The sequence below is a fragment of the Stigmatopora argus genome, chromosome 22 (genome assembly GCF_051989625.1).
Source record: "Stigmatopora argus isolate UIUO_Sarg chromosome 22, RoL_Sarg_1.0, whole genome shotgun sequence".
Lineage (NCBI taxonomy): Eukaryota > Metazoa > Chordata > Actinopteri > Syngnathiformes > Syngnathidae > Stigmatopora > Stigmatopora argus.
This window is the reverse complement of record NC_135408.1, coordinates 2,552,867-2,579,173: the sequence shown is the minus strand read 5'-3', so window position 1 is coordinate 2,579,173 and position 26,307 is coordinate 2,552,867. Positions and strand designations below refer to the sequence as shown.

The following is a 26,307-nucleotide window of genomic DNA, read 5'->3' as shown; positions in this document are numbered from 1 at the left end:
CCATCTTGTGGAAGACTTCCTGTGTGTGGTTCCAGTTTTTGTCCAACTTTACAACGTCTTTTTTAGTCTGTATCCGTCGTTGCTACCGCAACCAAGATGGCGCCGTTCAAGTGGCAGCCGGTGGCGGTAGCTCCGTTCTGTTTTTGCTGCTTTTCTGTCTTAATGATTTGATTTGGTGATTCTTAATGATCCCATTTACTTTGATTTGCTTTGTACTTTGTGCTTTTGCTTTGTTGCTCTGTCTAATCACCCTCTTGCTACTGTCACAATGAAATTTTCTGAATACGGGATAAATAAAACTTATCCAATCCAAGTCAAACGTCAAAATTAAAAACATCATGGGGAAATTTAGTCATCGTTTTTCTCAGTTCTTCAGTATTTATAGTGAGCTACAGCCACGAGCCAACTTTGGGAGGTGGACACTGTGGTGGGAAATCCCCTTGACTGGTCGCCAACCATTTATAGGCTACGTTTCAAACCACAAAATGCTAGATCTGTAGATTAGATTAGATCAGATAACTTTATTCATCCCGTATTCGGGAAATTTCATTGTCACAGTAGCAAGAGGGAGAGAATGCAGACACAGGAAAATACATTTTAGACATAAATAAATAGGTAATAAATAAATAAATACATAAATAAATAAATAAATAATTAAGAGTGTTGCTGAAATATATATATATATGTATATATATATGTATATCTACATATACATACATACAGTATATAAATATACATATACATACATACACAGATGTACATTTATACATATACATACATACACATAGATGTACATTTATACATATACATACATACACATAGATGTACATTTATACATATATAAATATACGTATACATACATACACATAGATGTACATTTATACATATATAAATATACGTATACATACATACACATAGATGTACATTTATACATATATAAATATACGTATACATACATACACATAGATGTACATGTATTCATACAGTTGGCCTTAACATTCAGCCATTTGTTTTGTATGTGTATTTGTAAGTCTTATTGAATTACACTCTTGTCCGTGATATGAATGGCTTTGGTCTGAACTGTAAAAAATGTTAATTGGTAAAAAGAGCTAAATTTTTAGCAACCAAAGATTGATTTAAGACAATTGTGGACAGTTCTTCATGTTAATTCTTTGCTTTTCCAAAAAAACTTTGCTTTGAGGTATTTAGCAACCTTCACCTTACGCACTTTTAACACCATTGAAATGAAATAGAACAAGGACAGTTTTTACATCCCATTCGAAATCAGTCATCTCTATCCTCACAAACTGACGAATAGAGTTCTCACGGGAATGCTCAACCATCGCAAATTTTACATCACACGGCGAGAACGACTCAATGTCGTTATCATTTTCCTCCCTGTAGTTATAATAGGGTTTCTTGGAAACACAATCCTAAAATTCAACAAACTCTGTGGCGCTCTGGTTGAAATGTTATAACACTTGAGGTGTTTTTCCGAACAGTGTAATGCTGTGCCGCCACAGGGCAGTTTAAGCTCTTCTGTGGGGATATCAGAAAGTGATGAAATGCCCCTTTCCTGCTCCACTGACCCTCCCTACATAAATATATCCTCATAGTGCTTTTGGAGCCCGCATTTCAATCCAGCAGTGTTGTGGAATTTGTTCTCAACACAATGGCTTACTACATTTTAGCCTTGAAGTAACATACGTTTGTTGCTTGTATAGAACATAAATCAGCGGAGTTGCTCAGCAGAGCCTAACAGCTCGTATCTTCTTAGTGGGTCACATGTTTCCCACTGGGATTCGGTCCCCCCTTGTTCATTGCCGGCCATTTCAGACGGGATCAACCATTTGTGGATGGAATAAAAGCCGCATGACTGGGCCCTCCCAGTCATATAATGAATGCTTTCACTTCTTTCTGCTCCTCAACTGAGAAATACCATTGTAACGTCCCTCTTTAAGAACGCACATGTGGTTCTCCTCGAGCGTGCCAAGTTCAATGTCTGTTCACATTCCACCATTTAAGGAAGAAGTAAAGCTGGTGAAAAAAATCCCATGATTATCGCAGAAAAGTGAACAGACATCATCCATACTTTAAAGGAATTGCCATTATACACATATTTAAAATTTGATCGGCTTCCTAAGACACGAACAAATACAGCACTTTTTGTGGGAGGGGCAAAAAACAACAACTAGGAAAGACAGTAGGAAGGATTTGTTATACATTTACTATGGATCTTAAATCCTTCCTGCTTTTTCCATGTGATGTATGTTGGATGCTGTATAGTGCTCCTAATAGCCTGTCTGAATGAGAGAGGCGGGGAGTGAAAAAGAGAGAGCGAGAATAGGGAGGGCGTTGGTGGGAGGGGAGAACGTTTACTCAAGCTGACCAGGAATATAGCACATACTGTAGGAGATGCATGTGGAGGAAGAAGTAGAAGAAGGGGGGGTTACTGGCGGACACGCTGTGTTGGCTCAGCTTTATCAGCCAACCGCTGATGATCTCAGGTTGATCTCTGGACCCTTTCGTATTGAGCAACAGCAGTTCCAGGGATCATTAGACACAAAGGCAGACTGGACCATTGAATGAACGGGAATGAGAAAAAAGAGCAACTGCAGACGCAGCGTGGAGGGTCAGACGGAAAACTCAGCAGCAGTGCTTATTCACTTGCTTGTAGGGGCTCGATGGTGGAAACAACTTTTGATTTAAGGCTTTGGGGAGGAGTATGAAAGGTCTTTGGGCAAAGGGTGGGGTGGTGGGCATTGAGAGGCCGGGAAAGTAATTGTGGTGACAGGCAGTGCAAGGGACGAGGTCTCATGTGAGACACACTGGAATTAGAGGGGAAAAGACGCAGGCGGCAGGCGGTGAGGAAAGAGGACTTCGGAATGGGTGTGAAGAGCAAGGCTGCCTTGGCTATCTTAGTCCTGCTGCTCTTCCTCGGCATGCTCTGGCTGCGTGAGTAATTTTCCTTCAGTCGTATGAATGCAACGTACTACAATGAATTTGTAGGACCCCTCCCATCTTGGGAATGCATGTGGACTAAATCAAGGATGGCTCACATGTTGCAGTGGCTGGAAAGAGCAAGCACTGCTCACCGTAGATGATTAAAATGGATTTTGATTGATCTTTCTTGTCACAAGAATGAATGCTTTATGACTTTTGCCTTTACCCGCCAAGGAAAGTAATTGGTTAAATGCTGATAAACAACAAAACCATGATTAAAATAATGCATTTGATTGATGTTGCTTTTACTTTTATCCGCCAAGCAAACACCAAACGCATTTATTTTGCAGTGCACTTATAATTTTCGAGAAAAAATACATTAATACCGTTTTTAAGTTAAATTTGTGATATCTATATTTTAACAAGTTCCTATGGTGACAATATAAAGTTGAGGAAAACATGATGATGAGTTTATTTTCTCAATTTTCCAGACTCTAAAAGTCAATAAGAACCATGTGGTCTCCTTTCAAATTCAGTCATGTGTCATAATCTGTCTAAATGTAGGGGACTGATGGTTTTTGAAAGGTTTAAGGAACTTTTTAGTTGAGGACAATTTGCCTGCTCAGCTCGCCCACATAATTAGGTTTCAATGGCAGCTTTTGTGCAAAAATGGTAGAAAATCCGAAACATGCAGCCAATGTTTCTCCCCTCAGCAAGAATTTACTCATAAAAACAATGTGACTAACTGTCACATAAACTATTATATCAGTTTTAAAAGTTGATTGGTCTGTCTTCTACTATATGTTGCTGGATTGAAAAAACATCATTAAAAGTTAATTTGAATATATTTGATAAAAATGGTGATTTGTCTTCAAATCAAACTATACTCATGTAAAATAGGTTTACTATGTGGCACTAGTTATTTTAATGAGCAAACAATCCCAAGTTGATTGGTCTGTCTTCTACTATATGTTGCTGGATTGAAAAAAATAAAAATTAATTGGAATATTTGATAAAAATGGTGATTTGTCTTCAAATCAATCTATACTCATGTAAAATAGGTTTACTACTTGGCACTAGTTATTTTAATGAGCAAACAATCCCATGTTAAAAGGTTGTTTGTTTTTAATCGGGGTGTTTGATAATTTTACTATTACAAGAAAAGTAGAAGAAAAGACTATTTTCATATCAAAATGGAAAAATCTTCTCCTTTTTTCTGTTTTTCATGAAGATGGAGGTTTGGATCACCACTGGGATTCTTGTCTAAAAGGCTACAATCAAGAGAATGAGGTAAACTAAGATCATTTATAAAACAAAAGTATTAGCATAATGAGCTTCAGATTCCCTTTCATGAGTTAAAATGTCTTTCTTTGTTCTCCTCCGATTGTCCATGTGACACCCCTCCACCCCATTTCGCCCCCCAGCTGTCAAACAGCAGTGCCTCCGAAGTGTCCGAGGACCTTGGAGCCTTGGAGGAGTGCCCCGGACAGACCTTCCAGATCTCACTTCTATTCGCCCACCTGCTGGCGTCACCGGCCTTCACATCTGATGTGCTGTTGCAGCCTTATCTGTCAAGCTGGGATGAGCTTGTGAAGTAAGAGATAAAAACATTAGCGTAATGATTCCATTTACAATGGTGTATCATCACCATGATGATCATTATTCATAACAATGACGTGTCCTTCAGGTTTATGGAAGCTCTAGGCCCCATGGTTGGCCTCATATCTAAAGAAATAGAAACCAAAACCTCCATTATTCGGGAATTAGCCCTTCTGGACGGGGACGTCCCAGAAGCCGAGGTCAATCGGGATGTGAATTTTGACCACACTGAAAACCCGGAGGCGGGAGCGAAAGATTCGGACCCCTCGCAACATTCCGGTGCTTACCATTCAGTGCGCTCTATGATCTGGGTGGAGCTGAAACGAGACGTGGTGGACTTCCAGCGCCAGACAGACTCGGGATGTCGCACTCTTCTACGGCTGCACCGAGCTCTGCTTTGGCTCAAGCTCTTCCTGCACAAGCTGTCCGAAATCCCGGCGGCGGGCCGGTTGAGGAACCCGTCCGAGCTATGTCGCGAGGCCTACCAGAGCACCCTGGCTAACTACCACTCCTGGTTTGTGCGCAGAGCGGCAGAGGTGGCCTTCATCGCCATGCCCGAGCGTGGCTTCTTTTTCAGGCTGGTGTGTGTGCAAAACCAAGAAGAGCTGAGCGTAGTGCTAAATCGGGTGGTCAGGGCAATTGGGGTGGTCTACGATCGGACGCAGAAAGCCCTGGAGGACAACGGAATGCTGAATTTGCCTTAAAAAGGCCCAACGGACAGAGTTTTCATTGTTGCTTTGCCTCCTGGGGGGCATGATGTCAAAATGTGAATGAACTTTTTTTTAGCTAAAAGTGCCATATTTCCTTCCCAAATTCAAGACAGACATTTTGTTTTTGGGTCCTCCCCCCATTCTCTCATTTTCTGAACCGCTTTATCCTCATTAGGGTCACGGGGGGTGCTGGAGCCAATCCCTCGGGGACATCCTTAATCGGTGGCCAGCCGATCGCAGGGCACAAGGAGACGGACAACCATTCACGCTCACACTCATACCTAAGGGCAATTAATTTAGTGTCCAATTAGCATGTCTTGGGAATGTGGGAGGAAACCGGAGTTCCCGGTCTGGGGAGAACATGCAAACTCCGCACAGGTGTATGTGACCTGGATTTGAACCCAGGACCCCAGAACTGTGAGCCCGACGTGCTATTTTTTGGGTTCAATTCACCAAAAAAAGTCTCCTTATGCACCCTGAGGGGATTTTTAAGGCAGCTAATGATGCAATTGACTTTTGAAGTCACAAAAGGACAGTGATGCAGAAGTGCCTTCGTATTCCTGCTAAGAAATGCAGGTAAACTGGATTTATTGTGTTTTGGTATTGGGTTTTCTTGTACAGAAACGAGGATAGGCTTGCATTTGTTCTAATGACCAGCAGGTGGCTACTTTGGAAGTAGAAAACCTCCTAAACTAGCAGCAGTGTGCACACAATTCCACAAAGGGCCGGTTTTTATTCCAACTGAGTTTAATCAAGGAGGTTTCTTCTGAAACAAGTAGAACCTGACTGCAATCAACTGATGACACTTTTAAGAGAACAAATTGGTGAAAATGTATCTTCTTTATCGGTTGGAATGAAAACCAGCACTCCCTTGAGGACATCTATTTCCAAAAAGATTACCTCTAAAAATGTATTCCTAAGAGTCAAAGGTCCATTTTGTTAGTTTGAAATCCAGGATAATAAATCACTTATTATTTAGGCAGGGGGTATATTTATGGGACCAAATCAGTATTTCCTCGTGCTATCTTTATTGCAGCTTTGCATTAGATTTAGCGTTGTTTTCTCAACTTTATTCTTTCACTGCCGGGCCTAACAGTTCAAATTGATTAGCGTCAAAGGCAGCAAACAATTAAATTGCAAGGCTAATGCCTGGAGGGTTAGTAAACTACCTCAAAATGGTTTTTTTTTTGGTTTATACAGATAAATTAACCCTAGGCCTCAGATCGAAATTTGTAATTTATATGCTGGATAATTTTGGTGCTTTACTATGACACTGGCATGACTGTGCAGTATTAATTCATTAGTAATATATGATGTCAAAATGAATCTCAGAAATAATAAATGTGCCTATTTCTCCTTCAGTGTCTTCACATTCTGTTTTTGTAAAAGTCTCCATTAAATGAATGTCTTAAATATCATCAATTTAGTTTGATAATCTCCATTGGAAATGATTGAGGAGCAGAGTAATGTTCTAACCCAAACACTGCATTGGTCTTAATGGGACTATTTTAAACCCACAAATACCTCTAATACCAGGTTCTAATCCTCCTTTTTTCTTCCACCGCGTTGTCTCTTTCTAAGAACACAACGACGGGGTAGCCAAAGGTGATCAGATCCTCTGAGATGTCCTAGAAAGTAGTCAATATAATTCATGACATGCCCTTGACTGTGATGGAAAAATCACAGTTGCCCTAAAAATGAACTGCTTTGACATTAATGATAACATATTACAAAAAAGTACATTAACAACCTTCTTACTTTTGCACAGGGTTTGTTATTTTATCATTTAACAAAGCACTGAGACATGATCATTCACTGCCAGATATCCTAGTTCAAATGAAATTGACGCCTCATGCTGTCATTGTCAGCCAATGATTAAAAAAATGAGAAAGAAAACAAGAACTTTAGCCTTTGACGTGTTTGTTCAGACTGATCCTCCACTTACCTCATTTACAACCACTTCAGGTTTACAATGGGATGATAACCACTGTGGCCAAAACACTTGCGTTAATGCGAAGATTATATATATATATATATATATATATATATATATATATATATATAGTGGCCACTTCACCTTAAAACTATATTATATAATTAATCTCGAGAAATATTTCGTAAAATGCCAAATTTTCGTTTGTGTTGTTTTAGCAGTCCTTCAAGGAGTTAAAGCAAATCCTTCATTTATTTGAAGAAAAGTCTATTTATATATATATATATATATATATATATATATATATATATATATATATATATATATATATATATATATATATATATATATATATATATATATATTCAAGAAGATCGCAGAAGCAGAGGCCACACTTTTAAGGTTTGGTTCCCTTAAATGATGTTTATTAATTCTCTATCTTGATTTGCAGTAAACATGAGCAAAAATATACATACAGTCATGGCAAAAAAAAAAATCCAGGATAACGCTAACATTGGGTATTGGGTAAAACTGAGAAAATGTGGGTATGACTTTATATGACGGTTATGTATTGGCGGAGGGTATATATATATATATATATATATATATATATATATATATATATATATATATATATATATATATCTATATATATATATATATATATATCTATATATATATATATATATATATATATATATATATATATATATATATATGGGGTGGAAATATCACACAAACGCACACAAAAATATAAAAACAAACAAAACATCTTTGTCAACGAAACCATTCATTGAATAATGGGTGACAACCTTAAATATGTCTCAAGAAACAATACAATCCAAGCTGATACATTCTCTAAATGTTACAACAAAACTGCAATAAAAATAGTCTGTCACAAACAATACGTTTTTACATACTTTCTCGATTGTTGCCCCTTAACATCTTATTCTCGCTTGCTTTATTTTTCATTCCTTTTCCATGTTTACGTCCCATGGCCACACAAGAAAGAGATATATATTGCTTTCTGAGGACATCTCCAAATTATCACAAGAAAAAGGATAAACGGAGATAAGAGGCGAGTAACCAGGTCACTGGCAACAACACTTTCTGTCCACCAGGAGGCACTGTTACATCTTTGTGAAACTCCGTTGTGCGTATTATTGTTATGTAAGAGGTGGTCTTTTTTTATATATATAACGCAACTGCCTCATACACACACGAATCCTTCAATTTCTCTGCAGCACATCTTTCATCTTATTTTTTGCCCTGCAACACGATTTTGCTAAGAGAAAATTAAAAGTGGATTGAGGATCTTTGGTTGAGGAACTCATCTTTTTATGCAGATGGCAAATGAAAATTGTAGTTAGTGTTGTGCAATTTCGCAGCTCTTAGGCAAATTAAGTCAAATTTCAGGTTAAAGGAATGAATAACTCTAGAAAATGAATGAATCAATATATCTCATCTAAGAAACTCTATAGGGAAAGAAATTCAGAAAGCAGGCTCTGGATTAGCCCACCAGATTAAGAGATTAGAGGGAAATTGAGTGTTTGTTTCAGCAATAGTGGCGATGTGCATGTGTGGGTGGGTTGAAAAATCAGTTTTGAAAAATAAAAGATGCCATTATATTTGGATTGAATTCAAATGGCTAGATTATATTAATCATTAGTTAGAGGACATGGAGATATTTAGCGTTAGGATTATTTAGCACCAAATGCTTTAGGAATTCTGTGGCATTAAACTAGTAGCTGCAGCAGCCCGCAAATTCGAGTCTGGACTAAACTAAATAAACTAGTAGTCGTACATTTCCACCTGGTTTATTTTAGACTTTCCAACAACCCTCTACTAAATCACATATTTAAAAACTAAACACTTGTCAAGAGAATGAGAATGCATTAGGCTGATTTTTTAAAAAATGTACCATCAATTTCACTGTTATAAACGACCTCTTAAAAGGATTATAGATGAATTCAAACCAGTGTCACCCCCAAAAAGCACACCAATGAAAACCATTATAAAATTAAAGAAATAAAAGCAAAAAAAAAGACTTCTAAATATCAATATGGCTATAACTACAAACACTTATGTAGAAAAATGGAGTGAATGGCAGATGCACACTAAAGTGGTCATTTCTATACGGCTGATTGTTTGAGCTAAATCTGAACTCCAGATAAATTCACCCATTTAAAGTAACCCCACACCATGAAACAAATGCAAACTGGAGTCAGGGGTAATGTTTCTGAAATTAGCGAAATAATGCAAGGAAGACCTAGTAGGATGTTTCAACGTGATTGATGCGCTCAACACATCCAACCGCCATGTGAATGCACAACTTCTCTGCTCTAAACAATAGGATCAATCATTCATAGTGTACTGATTACATGACTATTGCACTGTGCATGCAATTTCCCGACCCTGGTATGGAATACGCTAAAAACTAAACGTACACGCAAACAGTGAAGCCACAAATGCGCACTTTGAGGTTTTTTTTCATTTTCGTTTTGTTTTTTTTAACTCTCCAGCTTCAGGTAATGCCAATTTCCGTCTTAATACTGCACACTAATTGTGTGTAATTCCAATTGGTCTCTTACAAGGCGGCCCCTCCTGGTGGTCAGCAGTCTCGCCGAACCCCCCCACCACCAACACACATAGCAATGAATTTGGACATACGGGCCTCCTACCCTTATAGTACGCAAAAGACAATACACACATGCAAAATGGCTTCATCTCAGCATCCATCCTTCAAGATATATATAATGTTGGATTATCATTTGGAGTGCAACAAGTTAGTTTTAGGGATGGGCATAAAGATTAAGAAATCTTTGGAGGTGCAAATTGAGTGCAATACTTGGCTTCGACCAACGCACGATGTTGAGTCACTCTTACGAACTCTACAGTCTGATTTTGTTTCATTTTTTAATTTCAAAAAACTTAAAAGGAACAATTATTCATAGTTTAATTATTCCTGTCAAATTAGTCATATACCCATCCCTATTTCAGTAAAGGTTTGTGATAATATATTATAAATAAAAACTGCAGATGAGGAATGGCCTATTTTGAGGCAATAAGATAGGAGCAGCAATACAGTGTCCTGACTGGTCCTCTCAAACTTTTTAAAAAGACGCATTACATCCCCTTTTCGTTTGTCATGCAGTATAAATAGACGTCACCTCAAATGAATTCACAGAAAGAAATTTGTCTCCAAGTTCACAGACAGAAATAATTACAGTATTACCACCCTTTAGTCTAGCATTTACTTATCACACATCTGGACAAACAATGTTCACCCCATATATATTTTTTTCGGGTTGTAAACAAACTCACAAAGAGTGGAAATGCTGCAATTCCTTTCTGTGCATGTGCAATGTTGCACAACATGAAGTATTCAGAGGATGAAAAAGGCTTTGAAACCTAATTAACGGTGTTGATCCTCAGCTTGAAAGACACTCGTCCGGCAAACTTGTCTCTCTCGTTTCCAGTGGGAATGTTGTTGGCGTTGATCTTGCACTCGATGTTGACGTCTTCATTCAAGGTGATGTTGAGGAATTTGACGGCAACCAAAGGTTGGGAGTAGTTCACCTGCAACAAAAGGACAAGATAAACGTAACACTATAATACATTATATTTTGGATATATATTTTTTTAACCGTCACAGGGTGCAACTTTTAACTCATTGGCTACAGTGTTAGATAACGTCCATTTTTCCAAGCCAGTTTAAATCCAGTTAAGAAGAATTTGATATATGTCCCCGTAAATGGAATGGAATGAGTTAAATGCTATGGATATTATGGTCTTAGTTTGAATGAGTGTTAGGGGTGGAGCTTAAGGGTATGCTGGGGGTGCAGTCGCACCATGCGGTGAGCTAAGTGAATTGAGCAGGTAGAGGGAAGTGTACCAGCCGGTAAGTAGGCGATTCGACAAAAAGGCCATGCAGAAAGTGATTAACACTGCCCAGAGGATTGTCGACTGCTCTCTGCCCTCACTGGAAGACATTGCCAGCCCTCGTTACCTCAGCAGAACCAGGAACATCATAGGGGACCCTTACCACCCTGGTCCCAATCTGTTCCAGCTGCTGCCCTCTGGCAGACGCTATAGGTCCCACAAAGTACGGACAAATAGGCTTAAAGACAGTTTTTTCCCCACATCCATCAGAACTCTAAATTTGCGGTAACACAACACACATTCCCTTCTGAGGTAATATGAAAAGATGTTTGGGTGGTGATCTGCCTCCTACTAGCTGACTGAAGGTAAGTGAAAGACAGTGAGAGGTAAGTGACCTGTATCCATAACAGCAGAATGCCAAATTACAAGTCCGTAACTATCACTTATTTAGGTCTTTTGCCGAGTAAACGCAGCTTATGGAGAAGCACCACCAATTTCGTCATACGCAGTTTCTGGGTGTGATGACAAGTAGGCTTTTTGTTGTAGATGATGACGACAGGGCCTATGTCTGATTATTATTATTATTTTGTTTTTAGTCAGACAATTTATTGAAGACTGCTATGACAAGTAAAAAAATAACATGTGGCCAATGAATTTGATTACTTTTTGGGCTAAACTGCAGCAAAATATATTTGCATTAGATGGTTAGCATCCAGGGAGGCCTGAAGGCTTGAGTGGTTAGCACATCGGCCTCACAGCTCTGGAGTCCTGGGTTCATATCCAAGTCGGTGTGGAGTTTGCATGTTCTCCCCGGGCCTACGTGGGTTTTCTCCTGGTACTCTGGTTTCCTCCCACATTCCAAAAACATGCATGGTAGGCTGATTGGACACTCTAAATTGCCCATAGGCATGAGTATGAGAGTGAATGGTCGTGCCCGGTTCAGAGTGTCCCCCCATCTTGTTAGGTTTGTGTTGGGGTTATTCTGGGATATTATTATATATGTGCATATTATTATATCATTCTTACGAAGACGAAAGCTCGATATAACAAGGACCCCCCCCCCCCCCCCCCCCCCGTGGCTTCGAGGACATTTAATTGTTTTCAGGACTATTGACCTGACAGGTCACCAAGTTCCGGGCTGTTGATCTGAGTTCGCAATGAAGATCTGTGAAGGACTCTTAAATTGCTTTGTCTTGGATTCCAGCAGGTGGCGATAATCGAATCAACTTCCAAAAATACTCGCATAATGTTTCAAAATACTGGCACTCGGTTCACCTTGTATGAAAATTATTATGCTTACTTGTGCAAATTCTTACGCAGTTGTTTTTGGTTTCCGACCTGATATGCAATTGTTGTGGCAGTTGTTTTTTGACCTTAATTGTGTTATTCGCTTATGCAATTGGATTGAATAGATAACCTTGTAATTGTTTTGATTCGATGTCTTAAATTGGCAGGAGATGAATTCGGTCCTTTAGAATGCCACGGTGGCGAGGACGAGCCAGGACGATTCTCACTTGCAAGTTAATGTCGGAGATGTACCTGATTGATGCCTCCCTTGTATTGTTTATATTATATTAAAGTATACCTATTAATAAACCTATCAGTTTGGTTGGGTTTTGTTATTAATTTTTCCCTGTGTGTGCATGTTTGCTTTTTGCCTCTTGTGTCCCTTCTGGCTTCCCTTTTCCTCTTGTTGACCAGCTGCGTGGGATTGACAATCGGTTCCTCGTTCTGTCTATTTAAACCCCACGTGATTGTTTTGTCATCGCCTGCTTTACTCTGCTTTGCTTCCACGTTTCCACCTTCCACGTTCCAAGTTCTTCGTTTCCCCGTGTCGTTCTACGCCAAAGATACCTCTGGCCCGAAGCCTGCTGGCATAGGCTCCAGCATCCCCCGCGACTCTAGTGAGCATAACGCTGTTCAGAAAATGAATGGATGAATAGAATTGTTAACAATGACATGGAAATAAAATAAATCAAACTCAAACTTTACAGGCCGAGGTAGCCAGAAGTGCACCATTAAAAAATCCCAGCCTCTCCTTTTCTTTCAGTCAGAGGGGCCATTTTATGGTGCTTCAGCGTATGGTCTGAACATGCACTGTCAAATCTCAAATGCTTTGGGACTTACTTCCTCCTCTGACCCACTTTCAATTTCATATTCTAACATATCGCTAGATAAACACTATGAGCGCACTCGCCTACGCTCTTCTTCCATTGAGTCATACACCCTCTGCTGTTACATCACCTTTTTTTTAACTGATCCATAAGGTTACATTAATATTTTCTCATAGCAGTAGTAATGTATCTGTGTTAGTCTTAATACTTGAGTTTTGAATACTTTATCATTTAATTAGTGTGTACAATCTGAGTGGGATTTAGGGCTTAAACATAGTACCATGTGTCTTGCTTTATACTAAACGATCTTACCTGAGCTTTCTTGCCATAGTAAGGGTAGTACATAAGGTTGAAGGTGCCATTGGCAGGAAAGTAAACCACCTCTCCAATTTTATCAGTGTCTTCTCTCTGTGGAGTCAAACAAACGTGTGTGTTATGGCCTAAAAATGCTGCTTACTCCACATAAAGGAGGTGGAGGTAAATCTCATTAATGAGCTTCTTTTCTTTAAATCTCATTATCTAACACGCCCACATTTTCGCTAAATGGTCACTTAAACACACACACAGAAAAAAGTCTCATCACAAAACAGAATCTAAATTTTAGAATATATATATAAAGATGCATACATACATAGGGAATACAATATATATAATTTCCATGTCAAAATATTAGGTATACCTGCACATTTGCATTAGCCAAACAGTTTTTAAGTGTAACATTATGTTTTGTAATACAGAATTAGAGAATTTTTTGTTGGTTGGTACCGGCCCGCGTAAGGTTGATTGGAAATGACAAAATAAACTTCATTTCAAATTTTACCTCACCATGGACTAAACTGGAATTGCTTTATTTTGTAGTCATTGTTATTTTCACGTGCATAATGATGCAATACGGAAACTTAAGCTCTACAAAATGCCAGGTGATGCTAAAAAAATGAATGCAGGGTTTTTAACACAATATGGACGTATTTATTTACTGAAATCAGTGGTAAGCCGTGCGTTTAGTTTGCGGAGAGCAGATCGCTGTGTTTTAGGATTACAATTTGAATCGGCATTACAAGAGTTAGCATGCAGAGAAATACAATAAATTTAGTGAAATCGGATGCTTTGCTAGCCAATTAAAATTAGAAAGTTTTTTTTCCAGTGCAGGTGTACCTATTGAAGTATTATTTTCTCAACTATAAGACTGCGTTTGATCCTAACAAAACAAAACAAAAATGGTGGCTACAGTCTACTGCTATGTAGTACACAATAATACATTAAGTTTGATTCCTTTTTTACCCCTTACCCATTGATTTTTGCCAACTTTGTACCTCTGAGAGTGGGGCACAGTCACGAAATCACAAATCAATACATCTTTGTAATTGAAACAGTTCAGTGTAACAATGGAATGTTCTCGGTTGTTACCTTTGCACCGCAGGTAATAAAGGGAGCCTGTCCATCCTTTCCTGGCAACATCCCAATCACCTGGATGGAACAGAATACACACATAAAGTTGAAATAAAAGATTGCTGCAGGGTTCAATTTTTCTTTAAGCGGGAATTTCCTTTCCCTCCTTCCCAATCTGGCAGGCACTCCATGTCTCCTAGCAACAAGAACCCTTTCCTTCCTCTCATCTCCTCTTTCATACCCGATTCATCTTGATAATGATGCACGGCTTGCCGTCCTGGTATCCGTAGTAACGGTCATTGATTCCCGAGCAGTCCTCCAGAACGTTGCGTTTGAACTGACAGGAGCGCTTGGGATTGTTTTTCACGTCGCCGCTGTCCTCCTGCAGGAAGTACTGGTCTGGTTTGCATTCGTCGTTTTTCTGGTCCTGGGAGCTGCTGTTGTAAGCTACAGAGAGAAAGCCAGGACAGGGCTTTCATTTCTATTTTAGCAGCTTTTAATAGCTACATGTTAGATCTAGATGAAGGGAACATGGTTCACACGTACGTTCCAGGAACTTATCGAGGGCCTGAGCGTACATGTCCCAGCTTTCCGTTTTCTGGATGTTATAGATGATCTCAAAAGTCTCATCGGCCTTGGGTCGAATCACCATCCCTGCAAGAGCCACAGAAAAAAAAGCGAGGACCGCTACTTGACTGCGACCTGCATTTGAGTGGCCCTTATCCGCAGTTACGAAACTGACCTGGCGTAGTAAGACGGTCCTGCCAGGTCGGCTTGTGGTCATCCAACGTCTGCAGCATGACGTACATGGTGAGCGTGAAAAGGCCAGCCAGGAAGATGTAGAAAATTAAATAGAAGAGCAGGATGAGACCTGCGAAAAAAAGAAATGGGGGAATTATTTTGGCCTGGACCCTCACGTGTCTGTGATATCAATCAGGGCGTTCATTCTATCACAATTGAATGTTTGACGCCGCTTTTGCGCAGGCCTCTCGCAACGAGGTTAGCCTGGATTTTTGGTCATCGATAGACAGATACAACAACAACAAAAAGCCAGCCAATGACTACAGAGGATGCAGACATAGTTACATAGTAGATGTGTATTGTTTGGCAAATAATGATAGATTTGAATAATAGAAAAGAGCTTTGCAAACAATTTGCAATAAGCACTACAGTATGCAGAAAGCTATTATTGACCAAAGAGGTACTGATTCTGCACAATTTTGTCGATTTAAAAATGTAATAGTATTTTACCCCGTTAGAATTAGTGACAATTTGAAAGGCTTTGAAATCATGACACCATGATGTAGAACCAAAGTGAGGAAAATATGAAATAGCAGTATAAGGGGGTAAAATTATAAAGCAACCCAACCACAGAAACCTTAAACTTCAGCCCAATGAATGTGTTTTCAGAACTTTTCACCTGAGCGTAGTTACTGATAATGAAAATGTTGAATAAATCAGAGACCCGCAGAAACAGTAATTAGAAAATGATCTTTCACAAATCAGTTTACTGCCATTAGAGGCAGAAAACATTGAAATCTAGTATGTTTGTCTGTTTATTTTTTGTGTCCTAATGTGCTATAATATGCGGTCGATTGAATCGTGGCCCATTAGGTCTACGAATCCTCACTTATACGTTGTCCCAACTGTGTCACTCACTTGTATGTATATCATCAACCACATCCTTTGACAAAAACCATATCAAACCAAACGTCGTAGGTTCCCAAAACACTGAACTGTGTTGATTAAACGGCGTTTGAATGGTCGCTCTCTCCAACCCATTTCATCATACGCTGCACTGCAGGGAAGGGGAACACTGCACTGACTAAAGGGAGGGGGGGTTATGCAGGAGGTCTTCTAATTAATTTAACACTACAAAGGAGACTATAGTGATACATGATCTGTCTACCTAAAAGCAATAATATAACACTAAGGCAACAGGATATCGTTTGTCAAGAAGATTGATTTTAAATTTACTCTCTAAATCAACATATATTTGTTATTCGGTTTATTTCATCATACCAGCGTGGTGTTTTACCTATTTTGACTACATGGCAATATACTAGTCTATCAGAAGCAGATTCGTCATCCAGCTATCCTCTCTTCGACTCCTTTAGCTTTTGAAGCATCTGTGATGTTCCGGTGGCGAGTCTTAAAAATAGCTTTTTCTATGCCGCGTCCCCCATTTTCAACCATAACACCTGGGGCTAGCTCTGAGTAGCAGTTGAGTGGCATGACCCCACGCCTATGCACGGCACCCCTCCGGCACGGAACGTCAGCTAACTGGAATCCACAAAAAAATGTTGAGGAAAGGATGCTCGACAGGGGATTCATATGAGTGAGTATATGAGTTCCCTGATGAATTATTTGCACTGGGGGATATTGGATACGGTAAAGGCAAACGCTGACTCATTAAATATTGATTAAAGATCATTATGATGGAACAACTGTGAAAACTGAGGAAGGAGAAAGAGGACAGCAATTAAGATTTCAATTGAAGTGTGACCATTAGTACTTAAATTCTTATTACACTAACCCAGGGAGAAAACAATGTATTGATGTTTATTTTTTGGGTTGACAGTCGACTCTCTACAATGATTATAAGTTATTATTTAGATATGTTTCAGCCGTCAGAATTGTTAGAAGGATGTTTAGATTAGATTAAATTAGATAAACTTTATTCATCCCATACTCGGGAAATTAACTGTCGCAGTTGCAAGGTGAGAACACAGACACAGGAAAAGAAGTTATTTATATATATATATATATATATATATATATATATATATATATATATATATATATATATATATAAATATATATATATATATATATATATATATATATATATATATATATATATATATATATATATATATATATATATATATATTTATATATATATTGCACATTATTGAACATTGCAGTGCATACTGTCAGATAATGTCATTGTTGATCTGTATCTTCAATTTTAATGTTGTATGTGGTCTTAATAATAATAATGGCTATCACCTTCAATGGCAGCCATTGAATTAACGGCAGTTCACTTGAAAACACTTCCTGACACATGAAAATTTTGTGAAAAATAAATTCAGATTTCCAGCAACGAACAAATAAGCCAGGATACCATTCATGTAATGAGTACAATTTTTGATAGTTTAAGTTTTGTAAGTGCTCATATGCCAATGTTACTGTTTGGTCGCTGTAAAACCAATCTATTTTTACAGTAAATCTGGTTTATTTATCACCGTCAACAGCATCCATTGAATTAATTAGAGTAAAACTGTTCAGAGGCTCTTTGAATTTGCTGATCAAACAAACTACAAAAGTCTTTGAAATGTGAAGCTTTCCTGCATGGCGGCCTTCATTGCTCCATTAAGTGTTTTCCCTTTGGAACCTGCAGAAATGAACAAGAAAAACTTCCCTAATTGTGTTGCCAATTGAATGTGAAGAAGTGTGGTTCGACTATGAGCACTTCAAGATGGCTCCATCGGGCATATTGACAATTTAGCTGAGTCTAGCGTGAATAGAAGGATGACGGTGCATCTTGTCCTGCAACAGCAGACAGGATGGGAACACTGCTAAAAAGACAAGATGAAACTACTAAATGAGAAGCAGTGAATGAAATCTAGGAGCATGCTAAAAGGTGAAAAGTTAAGTCTAGGTGTTCAATCGTTCAATCGGGGTAACTAACAACAGAAATAGCTCAATTAGGCGGCCTTAAGCAAGCACAGCTTAAAAAGGCCACCAGACCCGAAAAGCACCTGGGACGCGCTGAGCTGGATTAACTGGCACAGGGCCGGAAGGTTCCGACGAACGGAAGTGTCTCCCAACAATCGAATCTAAGAATAGTTTGCATTTAAATTGCCGAAAAGTAAAATGATCATTTTCTTACCTATTTCTAACGTGATCTGAAAGAATTGCAACAAAGCTTAACGATGCCTTTGCCATCATTAGATTAGGTTTAAATCCCTCACACTGGGTCAGAGTGGAGGTGGTACAAATAGCATTTGGCTCTTGGCTTTACCCAGATTATAATGTTCCTGTGTCATTCAAATTGAGCCAGAAGACCTACACACTATTTCACAAAAGTTCCACCTGGACTGCAGGGATTGCTTTCACTTTCCAGTAGTTGGACTCCCTAACATACATTCATCCATTTTTTAATAAACTCTAACCAGCTAACTAATGACAAGCCTCGTTACGGCCCAATTTAGTGATCTGAACCACGATGTGTGTTCTTTGCGACCTTTTCCAGCAAAGTGTGCTGTCCACTAGGCCAACTAGACTGAAATATTGTTAAATATTTCCCATGCGCACCATATGCCTCCACCCTTAGGCTCATCGCATTGCGCAGAAGCAGTCAAAAATGAATAAATAAAGGGAAAATTGCGGCAAATTTTGCAATGAGGAGCCACTTGATGCGCAAGTATGCGGATTAAAAGGCGCAGGAAGACAGCGGTCACAGAATGCGCGGCTCCATATTTGCTGCATTGCTGTAGCTGGACAGTACAGTACAGTACAGTACAATACAGTACTTACCCCAGCTGCTGGCTGTCCTACCCAGAAACTCTCTCGTCCTCGGATTCCATATATACTCCTTCCACTCGCCTTTTTCTCCATCCTTTGCCATTTTCCTAGTCGCGATCACACTCCCCTCCAACTGTAGAAGAAATGGACCCTAATGTAACGGGAATCTAATAAGCCAATGAGGAAAGTGGGTTTCTTTTTTTCCCAGTTGGAGGTGGGGGAGCCTGAAATATAAGCTAAATGGTCGAAAAGAAGAGAGAACCTAAGGATGGAGATGGGAAGACTACAAGTAAGAGGTAGCTCGGTTCGAGTGTTTGCCCTCCCCCCTAGCGCTTGTCTTCATGCCGCAGAGTTTTGATGAGTGCTGCAGAAATCCAGTGATACTGCGGTAAAGCGCACCCCCGCCCTCCTTCTGTCCCTCTCCTCTCTCCCCTCTCTCTCTCTCTCTCTCTATCCGCTGCCATAAAACCCCTACCTCCCCTCACCGACTTAGTTGCAGCCAAGCCAATCATCTGCGCTCTTCTTCTGCCTGCCAGGTGAATGACAAGCCCACGGTGCAGTAAAGTTGTCTCTGATTGGATTCTCAGTCTCATCCGCCACCTTCAAAAGGGTATTTGCTGTCAAGGGAAAAGACAGTTCAGGATGAATGATGAGGGATTTGATTATTTATAACGGGTGTACTTTCACGTGATGATGTGGAAGAGTTCAGGTTTTAACGCAATATGCTTGGACATGAATGATTTTACATTGCAGCTTGAAATATATATGTATGTATATATAAATAAATAAATATATATATATATATATATATATATATATATATATATATATATATATATATATATCATCAACACGTTTAACTATTTATTTATATATTTATATATTTATTAACCTAACCTTAACCCCTAACCCTATCTCATACATTTACATGTCCAATACCGGAAGCAATAGTCGTGTGTATATACTTATTCTGTCTGTTCTCCATTTGTATAGTTTTTGTTTGTATATTTCTTATAACACGTTTATTTCTCTTTTTTAAGTCCACAATGTCTTTTCTTGCGTCTATCTTTTCACCTTCTTGCTACTGCAACAAAGTGAGTACGGGATGAATAAAGTTTCATCTATATATCTATCTATTTTTCATACAGCTTATACTCACTAGGGGCTTTTAGGGTGCTGGAGCCTATTCCAGCAAATGAAGGGTCATGAACTGGTTTGCCAGTGTATCACAGCACTGTTTAACATCCTACATGTATTTTAAATTCAATATGAAATAAGAATATTTCCCAATAAAGACTTATAAACAATTATGCCAATTATCCTACTAAGTACATTCCCTGTCTACATCTAAGGGGATAGCATTGTTAGCATATAGTTACCATTGAAGAAATCCATTACGAATGTGTAATTTCTGAATAAATGACCCCCTTTGTATGGAAAATGCAATTTATCATACAAACATAAAGGAGAGATTTGGCGCTTATTCCACAAGAAAGCTCATTAATTGCCACAAGCATGAAATCTTTTTATTTCCAATTTTTCCTCTTTTGATAATCATAGAGGATTATTCCAGGCTAAAAGAGGAGCTGTAAAACCAAAAAGATGGCTGACTCAACATGCCGCGAGAAGCAAAACGTCCAATTGTCCTGGATCTTTGATCTATTCATTTTTTAGGGGGTCTGTTATGTAAAAATGCAGTCTAAAACAATCGTTATGGTTCAAACTATAAAGGTTGGTAGTACGTATTAGTATATTGACACACCATGCTTATGAAGAGTGCCCTCTATATTTACTAGAACAGCATGACAGTGACAGATGAGGAGGGGAAAACAATCCAGTTTGTTGTGTAAAGTTCATTATATAAAATTTATTTGAATGACAATATCAATGCAAATATAGCACTACAGTGATTTCCAAGTTACATCGTATATCTTACCATATCAATATAGTATGGCACTCATATAATGGCCACTGTTTTAGTAGACACACAAAACCATCAGTTTTTGTAAAATAGTTCTGGAAAGGTCCCTAACGCCGCTATTAGTCAGTGAAAAGGAACCATAATAAGGTGATTCGTTGGTATTAGAAATCAAATTGGGCACAATATTCAAGATTATATCAGTAATGTGTGTGTGTGAAAAGAGTCTCTGCATGCATTGCACCTACCCATTTCCTTCCACCTGGCTTGTGTTTTTTTTTTTTTGAAAATGGAAGCCAATTGTCCGAAAATAAGTTAATAAAGAAAGGCAGAACATGCGCAGGCGAAACTAAAAGCAAAAGGCCAAGCAGTGACTCTCTAACACATAGGTAGGTCTTCTTCTCACAGGGTTACATTTTGGTGCTAACTATCAAAAAACTACAACGATCAAGAGACATTCAAACGCCTTTATACTTTTACAGAAGGCTCACTTTCACATATCCTGTTTACGTGGCTTCTCAAGATGTAAAAAGAAAATGTGACAATAACTACTCGTATATTAACCATGTTTCCTCGTGTAAGTTAATGAAAATTTGCAATTTTGAGATAGCAGCAAGAGAATGGTGAGCTGTTGTCCATAAATAGAATGTGTAAAAATAAATGCAAAAATGAAACCGATTTTTAAAGGGAATCTTGCATAAATAAACTGTTGGAGTGGCCCTTCACTTCAAGGGCGTTTAATGTGTATTACAACTCTAAGTAATGCAAGGACTGGCTGCAGCAGATAAAATACTCCTAGAAAAACAAGTGAACAAAGTTTATACAGTATGCTACATAATATGTATTGATTACAAGTATGAAAATGGAAATAATTGCTACATTTTCAATACACTTTTACATATGTATGTATTTACAGTACATTAGGGTTTGATTTCTCCCAAGTGTTGTGCAGATTGTTCCAGCATTCTGTTTAAGGTGATCAACACTCACAGTCCTTTTGTTGTACCTTATTGGTCAACAACCGGACCCATTGAGCGTCATTGATCAACGTTTTGTACCCTTTCATTTGTACCGAAATGAACCTCAAATGGAAAAAAAAGAAGGAAAAAAAAGATCTTTATACAACCACGTGTTATCATGGTGAAAATGTAAATGTAAAATTCGAACATGATCATCTCTACACAATATTTTTACAGGACCGTATGTCTACAGTTTTGTGACATGCAGAGGATGACACAGTAAATGTGACTTCTTAAAGTCTTAAGATATGTACGTTTTTAGGCTAGAAGTTGGCGCCAGTTATGTGGGCCCCCTCCAAACTGGGAGCATATTGCTATAAAATTGCACGAAAAAAAATATCCAGAGAGTAACTTGATTCAAAAAGTATTACGCAAACAGTTATAGTAGGTAGCGTTTACACCTCGGCGATTATTTGCATCCACAACAACGATCTATTGATACCAAGACATCTCGTATGCATTGACAAACGTCAAGAAAGACTTCAACGACTTCATATTGAGTCTCACATGTACTCACCCACAGAACATTTTAGACTCACGTCGCTCTTTTCTGACTGGCGCCTTGATTGGATTCCTCCCTGTGCATTGAAGAAAAAAAAATAGACGAAATCTATGTGTCAAGTAGTCAGGAGGAAATTTGGCAATTCTGATCTCCAAGTGGTGATCCTCAACGGTAAGAATGATGTCAAAATTTGGCAATTACAAACAGAGTGCTAGTTACAATGTGTGTTGAAATGAACAGGGGAAGATATTGCCCGCAAGTATTCTCCTTTGCCCAGCTGGTTTCTTTCTCTGGACATTGAATCAATCGAGAACACAAAGTCCACAGTCATGTGTAGTGAGTAATGCACACATAGTAGATGTATCGGGGAAACCGAGCAACCACCGAGCAGGCGTATGGCACAACACAACCATGCTAACTCCTCATGTCAAGTCACAACCATCTACCTGCACCTCAAAAATGTGCATATTCTGTACAGTGAAGACCGCATATCTTCACGATAATACCGGGGGTGTCGGTGCCCATCCCGGTTGACAGGGAGCAGGAGGTGGGGGACACCTTGAACTAATTGCTAGCCACTCGCTGGGCACCACTGATTAAGTATAACTAATATCTATTACTTACTATGTTCTGTCACATTTAAGGTGGGACTAAAACCTCTTTCCAGAAATGTTCATTTCGCAGTACAGCTACACGATTATGTCCAAAACGATAATTAAAATGGTTTTTGCTTAATAGAGTAATCATGATTAATTATCCCATCATTGATTCTGTGTTTTTACTATCTAAAAAGATTATTAATGACAATTTTAGAGTAGAAATTGACCTTTTCTCTCTGCTGTCGATAGAAATAGACATAAAATTGCATTTGAACTGGGATTGCTGGCATTGAATGCTCATGTTTTAGTGCCATTTGTGGCGTAAGACATCCATTCCATTTCGCCCAGGAGTGGCTGTCATGGCAGTCAATGAGTTCCAGTAACTTATGAACCAAAATCCAAATTGTAAAAACAACAGGAATGCTGTTCATCTATTTCCTCATTTCACAGTTGTCAATGGTAATATGGCAAAGTTAATTTAAAATTTAAGTTAAAAAAACTAATTGTGGCTCCAGTTTCTTACCTAGGTCTACAATGTCTTGTGTGTCTTGTGTCTGTCTTGCTACTGCAACCAAGAAATTTCCAGAATACAGGATGAAATAAAGTTCTAATCTAATCTAATCTAATTTAAAAACAATTTTTAAACCAACTCTGGTTTGTCTATCACCATCAATTGCAGCCATGAAGTTAAATGTTAGTATCTTACAATTACAGGGGATAAGATGTTCTTTGGCTGCACTAACTCTTCACTAACTAACTAACAGATTAAACGTTTTCTGTACTTTTTTTCTTACCATTATTCAGGACGCTTGATAAAGTCTTATCATGCACTCTCCATTTAGTGGTTGGCTGGCAACTGATCGAGAAGGTGCACGGTTAGAAGTGCAGTGAAGCCCCAATTCTTGTTGTAAAATCAGCCAGGCTAATTTAATAGTGGCTCCAAAAATAGGGAATCACAATGAAAATTTAATGAACTATGCAGCAAGACTGATACATGAGTGAGATTGTAAAACCTGGCCTTGAGACCAGGTTTGAGAATTAGAATACTACTGAAACGATTTGGACATGTGCAGACTAACGACTGAGGCTATACTGGAAGATGATCACTGGAAAATGTCTGTCTGGATATGATGATGGAAGACTCGTCCATCCATCCATTACCTGTACCACTTTTCTTCAAGATGGTTGTAAGGGAGCTGGAGTCGATCCAGCCTAATCCTGAACAGGTCAGCAGCCAATGAACCTGCTGGAGTTTGGGCCAAAAATTCAGAGGACGGGGAGGGAGAGAAGAGACTCGTTTGCGGTGGTCAGAAAGGAAAGAAAATGATTGGAAACCCTGTTAATATTTTCCACCTGTAAAGAAGCGCCAGCTCAAGATCGCTGCTGTTCTTTAAGTCACCGCTTTTTCGGTGCCGGTGCGACAGCAGCAAAAGGCCGAACCCACGTCTACTCTCAACTAACAACACGAGCTCATGCCCATCGATAATCGGTCCTCCTGTCAGATAGCCGTGTCCCACACGACGGCCTGCGGCCTCTGGCAAGGCGGCGTGCCGGTCTTGCGAGGTTCAGGCGTCCGTCTCCAGCTGGGGAGGATGGGCATGCTGTCCTGCTTGCACAGACTTTTATCGGGGCGCCTGTGGGCCTTGATCTCCTTGCAGAGGCAGCGTTTGCGCTCGATGACTTCCATCAACTTGCCGTCCCGCTGGGTCTGCGCGGATGAAGAGGTGGCCCCGGCGGCAGGCTGACCCTGTGCTAGTTGGGCCAACTGCTGGAACTGCAGCTGCAGGTGGTGCTGTTGCTGAAGCTGCTGGAGCTGCTGCTTTAACTGCAACTGCTGCTGGTGGAGCTGTAGCTGCTGCTGTTGCCGAGACACGCTTGGACTGCAGGACACTTTGGGCTGCGCCAGGCCGTGCAGCTAAAACAAAAGAAATCATACTTGTTAGCATAGACATGTCACCTGGTCACATCTAGACAACGCAAAGAAAAATACAGTACAGTAATACCTCGTTTATCGCGGTTAATTGTTTCCATGACCTGCCGCAATAGGTGAATAGGGATAGGGAATAGGGACAGTGTTTCTATGGTGTCTATTTTATTTAATATTATTTGGACTTTCAAAACCCCCTCTGTAGTATATTTAATTCTTCCGAAGGTAGGCACTGTCCTATTGTGGCCAGTAAAATAATCTTCAATTATATATATATATATATATATATATATATATATATATATATATATATATATATATATATATATATATATATATATATATATACATACATATATACATATGTGTGTGTATATATATATATATATATATATATATATATATATATATATATATATATATATATAGTGGCCACTTCACCTTAAAACATGCTAAAACCAATATACTAATACACTGTGGGTCACAAAATGATAAGCAAAAAGAGTGAAAATCAGGATAGTGTTATGGATTAAAAAGAAAAAAGATGTTCATGCTCTGTTCAAATTTGCTTGAATTAAAAATGTGTCAAATCTCGTCACACTGAAACCTATTAACAGTTTAGAAACGCATGACCGCAATTTCAATCAAATGAAGACAACGATAATAATGGCATGCATAAAAGTTAATGAAAGAAAAAAAGGAATGATCAAATAACCAAAATATGAGAATTCCAGGCTAAGATTAATGCAGATTATAATTGTTCCACCATCTGAATAGCGCACTAAAGAAGAAAATGGATTATGAATCAATTATGAAGTGTCTCAACATTTTGGTCATTACATGTAGTAAACATCCCATAAAAATCTGCACAAAGTATCACTTAGTAATAAACATGTACTAGCACAACTGCAGTTCCTTCTCAGCCCCACCAGGATGTAGCACCACTTCATCTCTTCAAGTTGAGGGCGAGCCATCCAGGCGCATGCAGACTGTCTCTGCAGCACTTTCAAAGTGCGTCAGCACTTACAATGCAGTCGGGATGCTGCAAGAAACCTGCTGCTTATAACACCGAAACAGCACCTTCTACCATCACTATTTTCACACATTGGTGCGCCTACGTATGTGCCTGCGTCATGTACCTGCTCTTATTGTTTTGCGCCATTATTATGCGGGGTGATCATATCCATAAGCTAAAAATAGACATGGAGAAAGAACACTGTCTCTAAAAGAAGGGGAGGAAAT

General features: G+C 39.0%; 3 protein-coding genes across 7 annotated transcripts in view; 1 reads left to right on the top strand and 2 right to left on the bottom strand.

Annotated features, from left to right (window-relative positions):
- Positions 1-2,426: 2,426 nt before the first annotated feature.
- On the top strand, positions 2,427-6,462 carry gltpd2b (glycolipid transfer protein domain containing 2b). Its single transcript, XM_077593225.1, has 4 exons — positions 2,427-2,955; positions 4,175-4,233; positions 4,368-4,537; positions 4,631-6,462. Exons 1-4 carry the CDS (start codon positions 2,886-2,888, stop codon positions 5,244-5,246), a joined length of 915 nt encoding a protein of 304 aa, XP_077449351.1. The 5' UTR covers positions 2,427-2,885; the 3' UTR covers positions 5,247-6,462.
- A 2,524-nt stretch (positions 6,463-8,986) lies between these two features.
- atp1b2b (ATPase Na+/K+ transporting subunit beta 2b) lies at positions 8,987-19,483 on the bottom strand. Of its 2 annotated transcripts, XM_077592416.1 has the most exons (8): positions 19,113-19,483; positions 15,313-15,441; positions 15,117-15,224; positions 14,812-15,017; positions 14,589-14,648; positions 14,470-14,496; positions 13,494-13,589; positions 8,987-10,764 (listed from the first exon to the last, which is right to left on the bottom strand). In XM_077592416.1, the coding sequence occupies exons 1-8, from the start codon at positions 19,201-19,203 to the stop codon at positions 10,597-10,599; spliced, it is 885 nt and encodes a 294-aa protein (XP_077448542.1). In that variant the 5' UTR covers positions 19,204-19,483; the 3' UTR covers positions 8,987-10,596. The 2 variants fall into 2 exon arrangements, with proteins under 2 accessions (XP_077448542.1, XP_077448543.1); XM_077592417.1 differs by lacking the exon at positions 14,470-14,496 and having other exon boundaries at positions 19,113-19,482.
- Positions 19,484-20,952: 1,469 nt separating this feature from the next.
- Positions 20,953-26,307, bottom strand: part of nyap1 (neuronal tyrosine phosphorylated phosphoinositide-3-kinase adaptor 1) — a 38,964-nt gene continuing 33,609 nt past the window's right edge. For all 4 annotated transcript variants that reach the window (XM_077592989.1, XM_077592987.1, XM_077592990.1 and 1 more), the window contains one exon: positions 20,953-25,053. In XM_077592989.1, the coding sequence (XP_077449115.1) occupies positions 24,637-25,053 (417 nt within the window). In that variant the 3' untranslated portion in view covers positions 20,953-24,636. The remainder of the gene's footprint in view (positions 25,054-26,307) is intronic.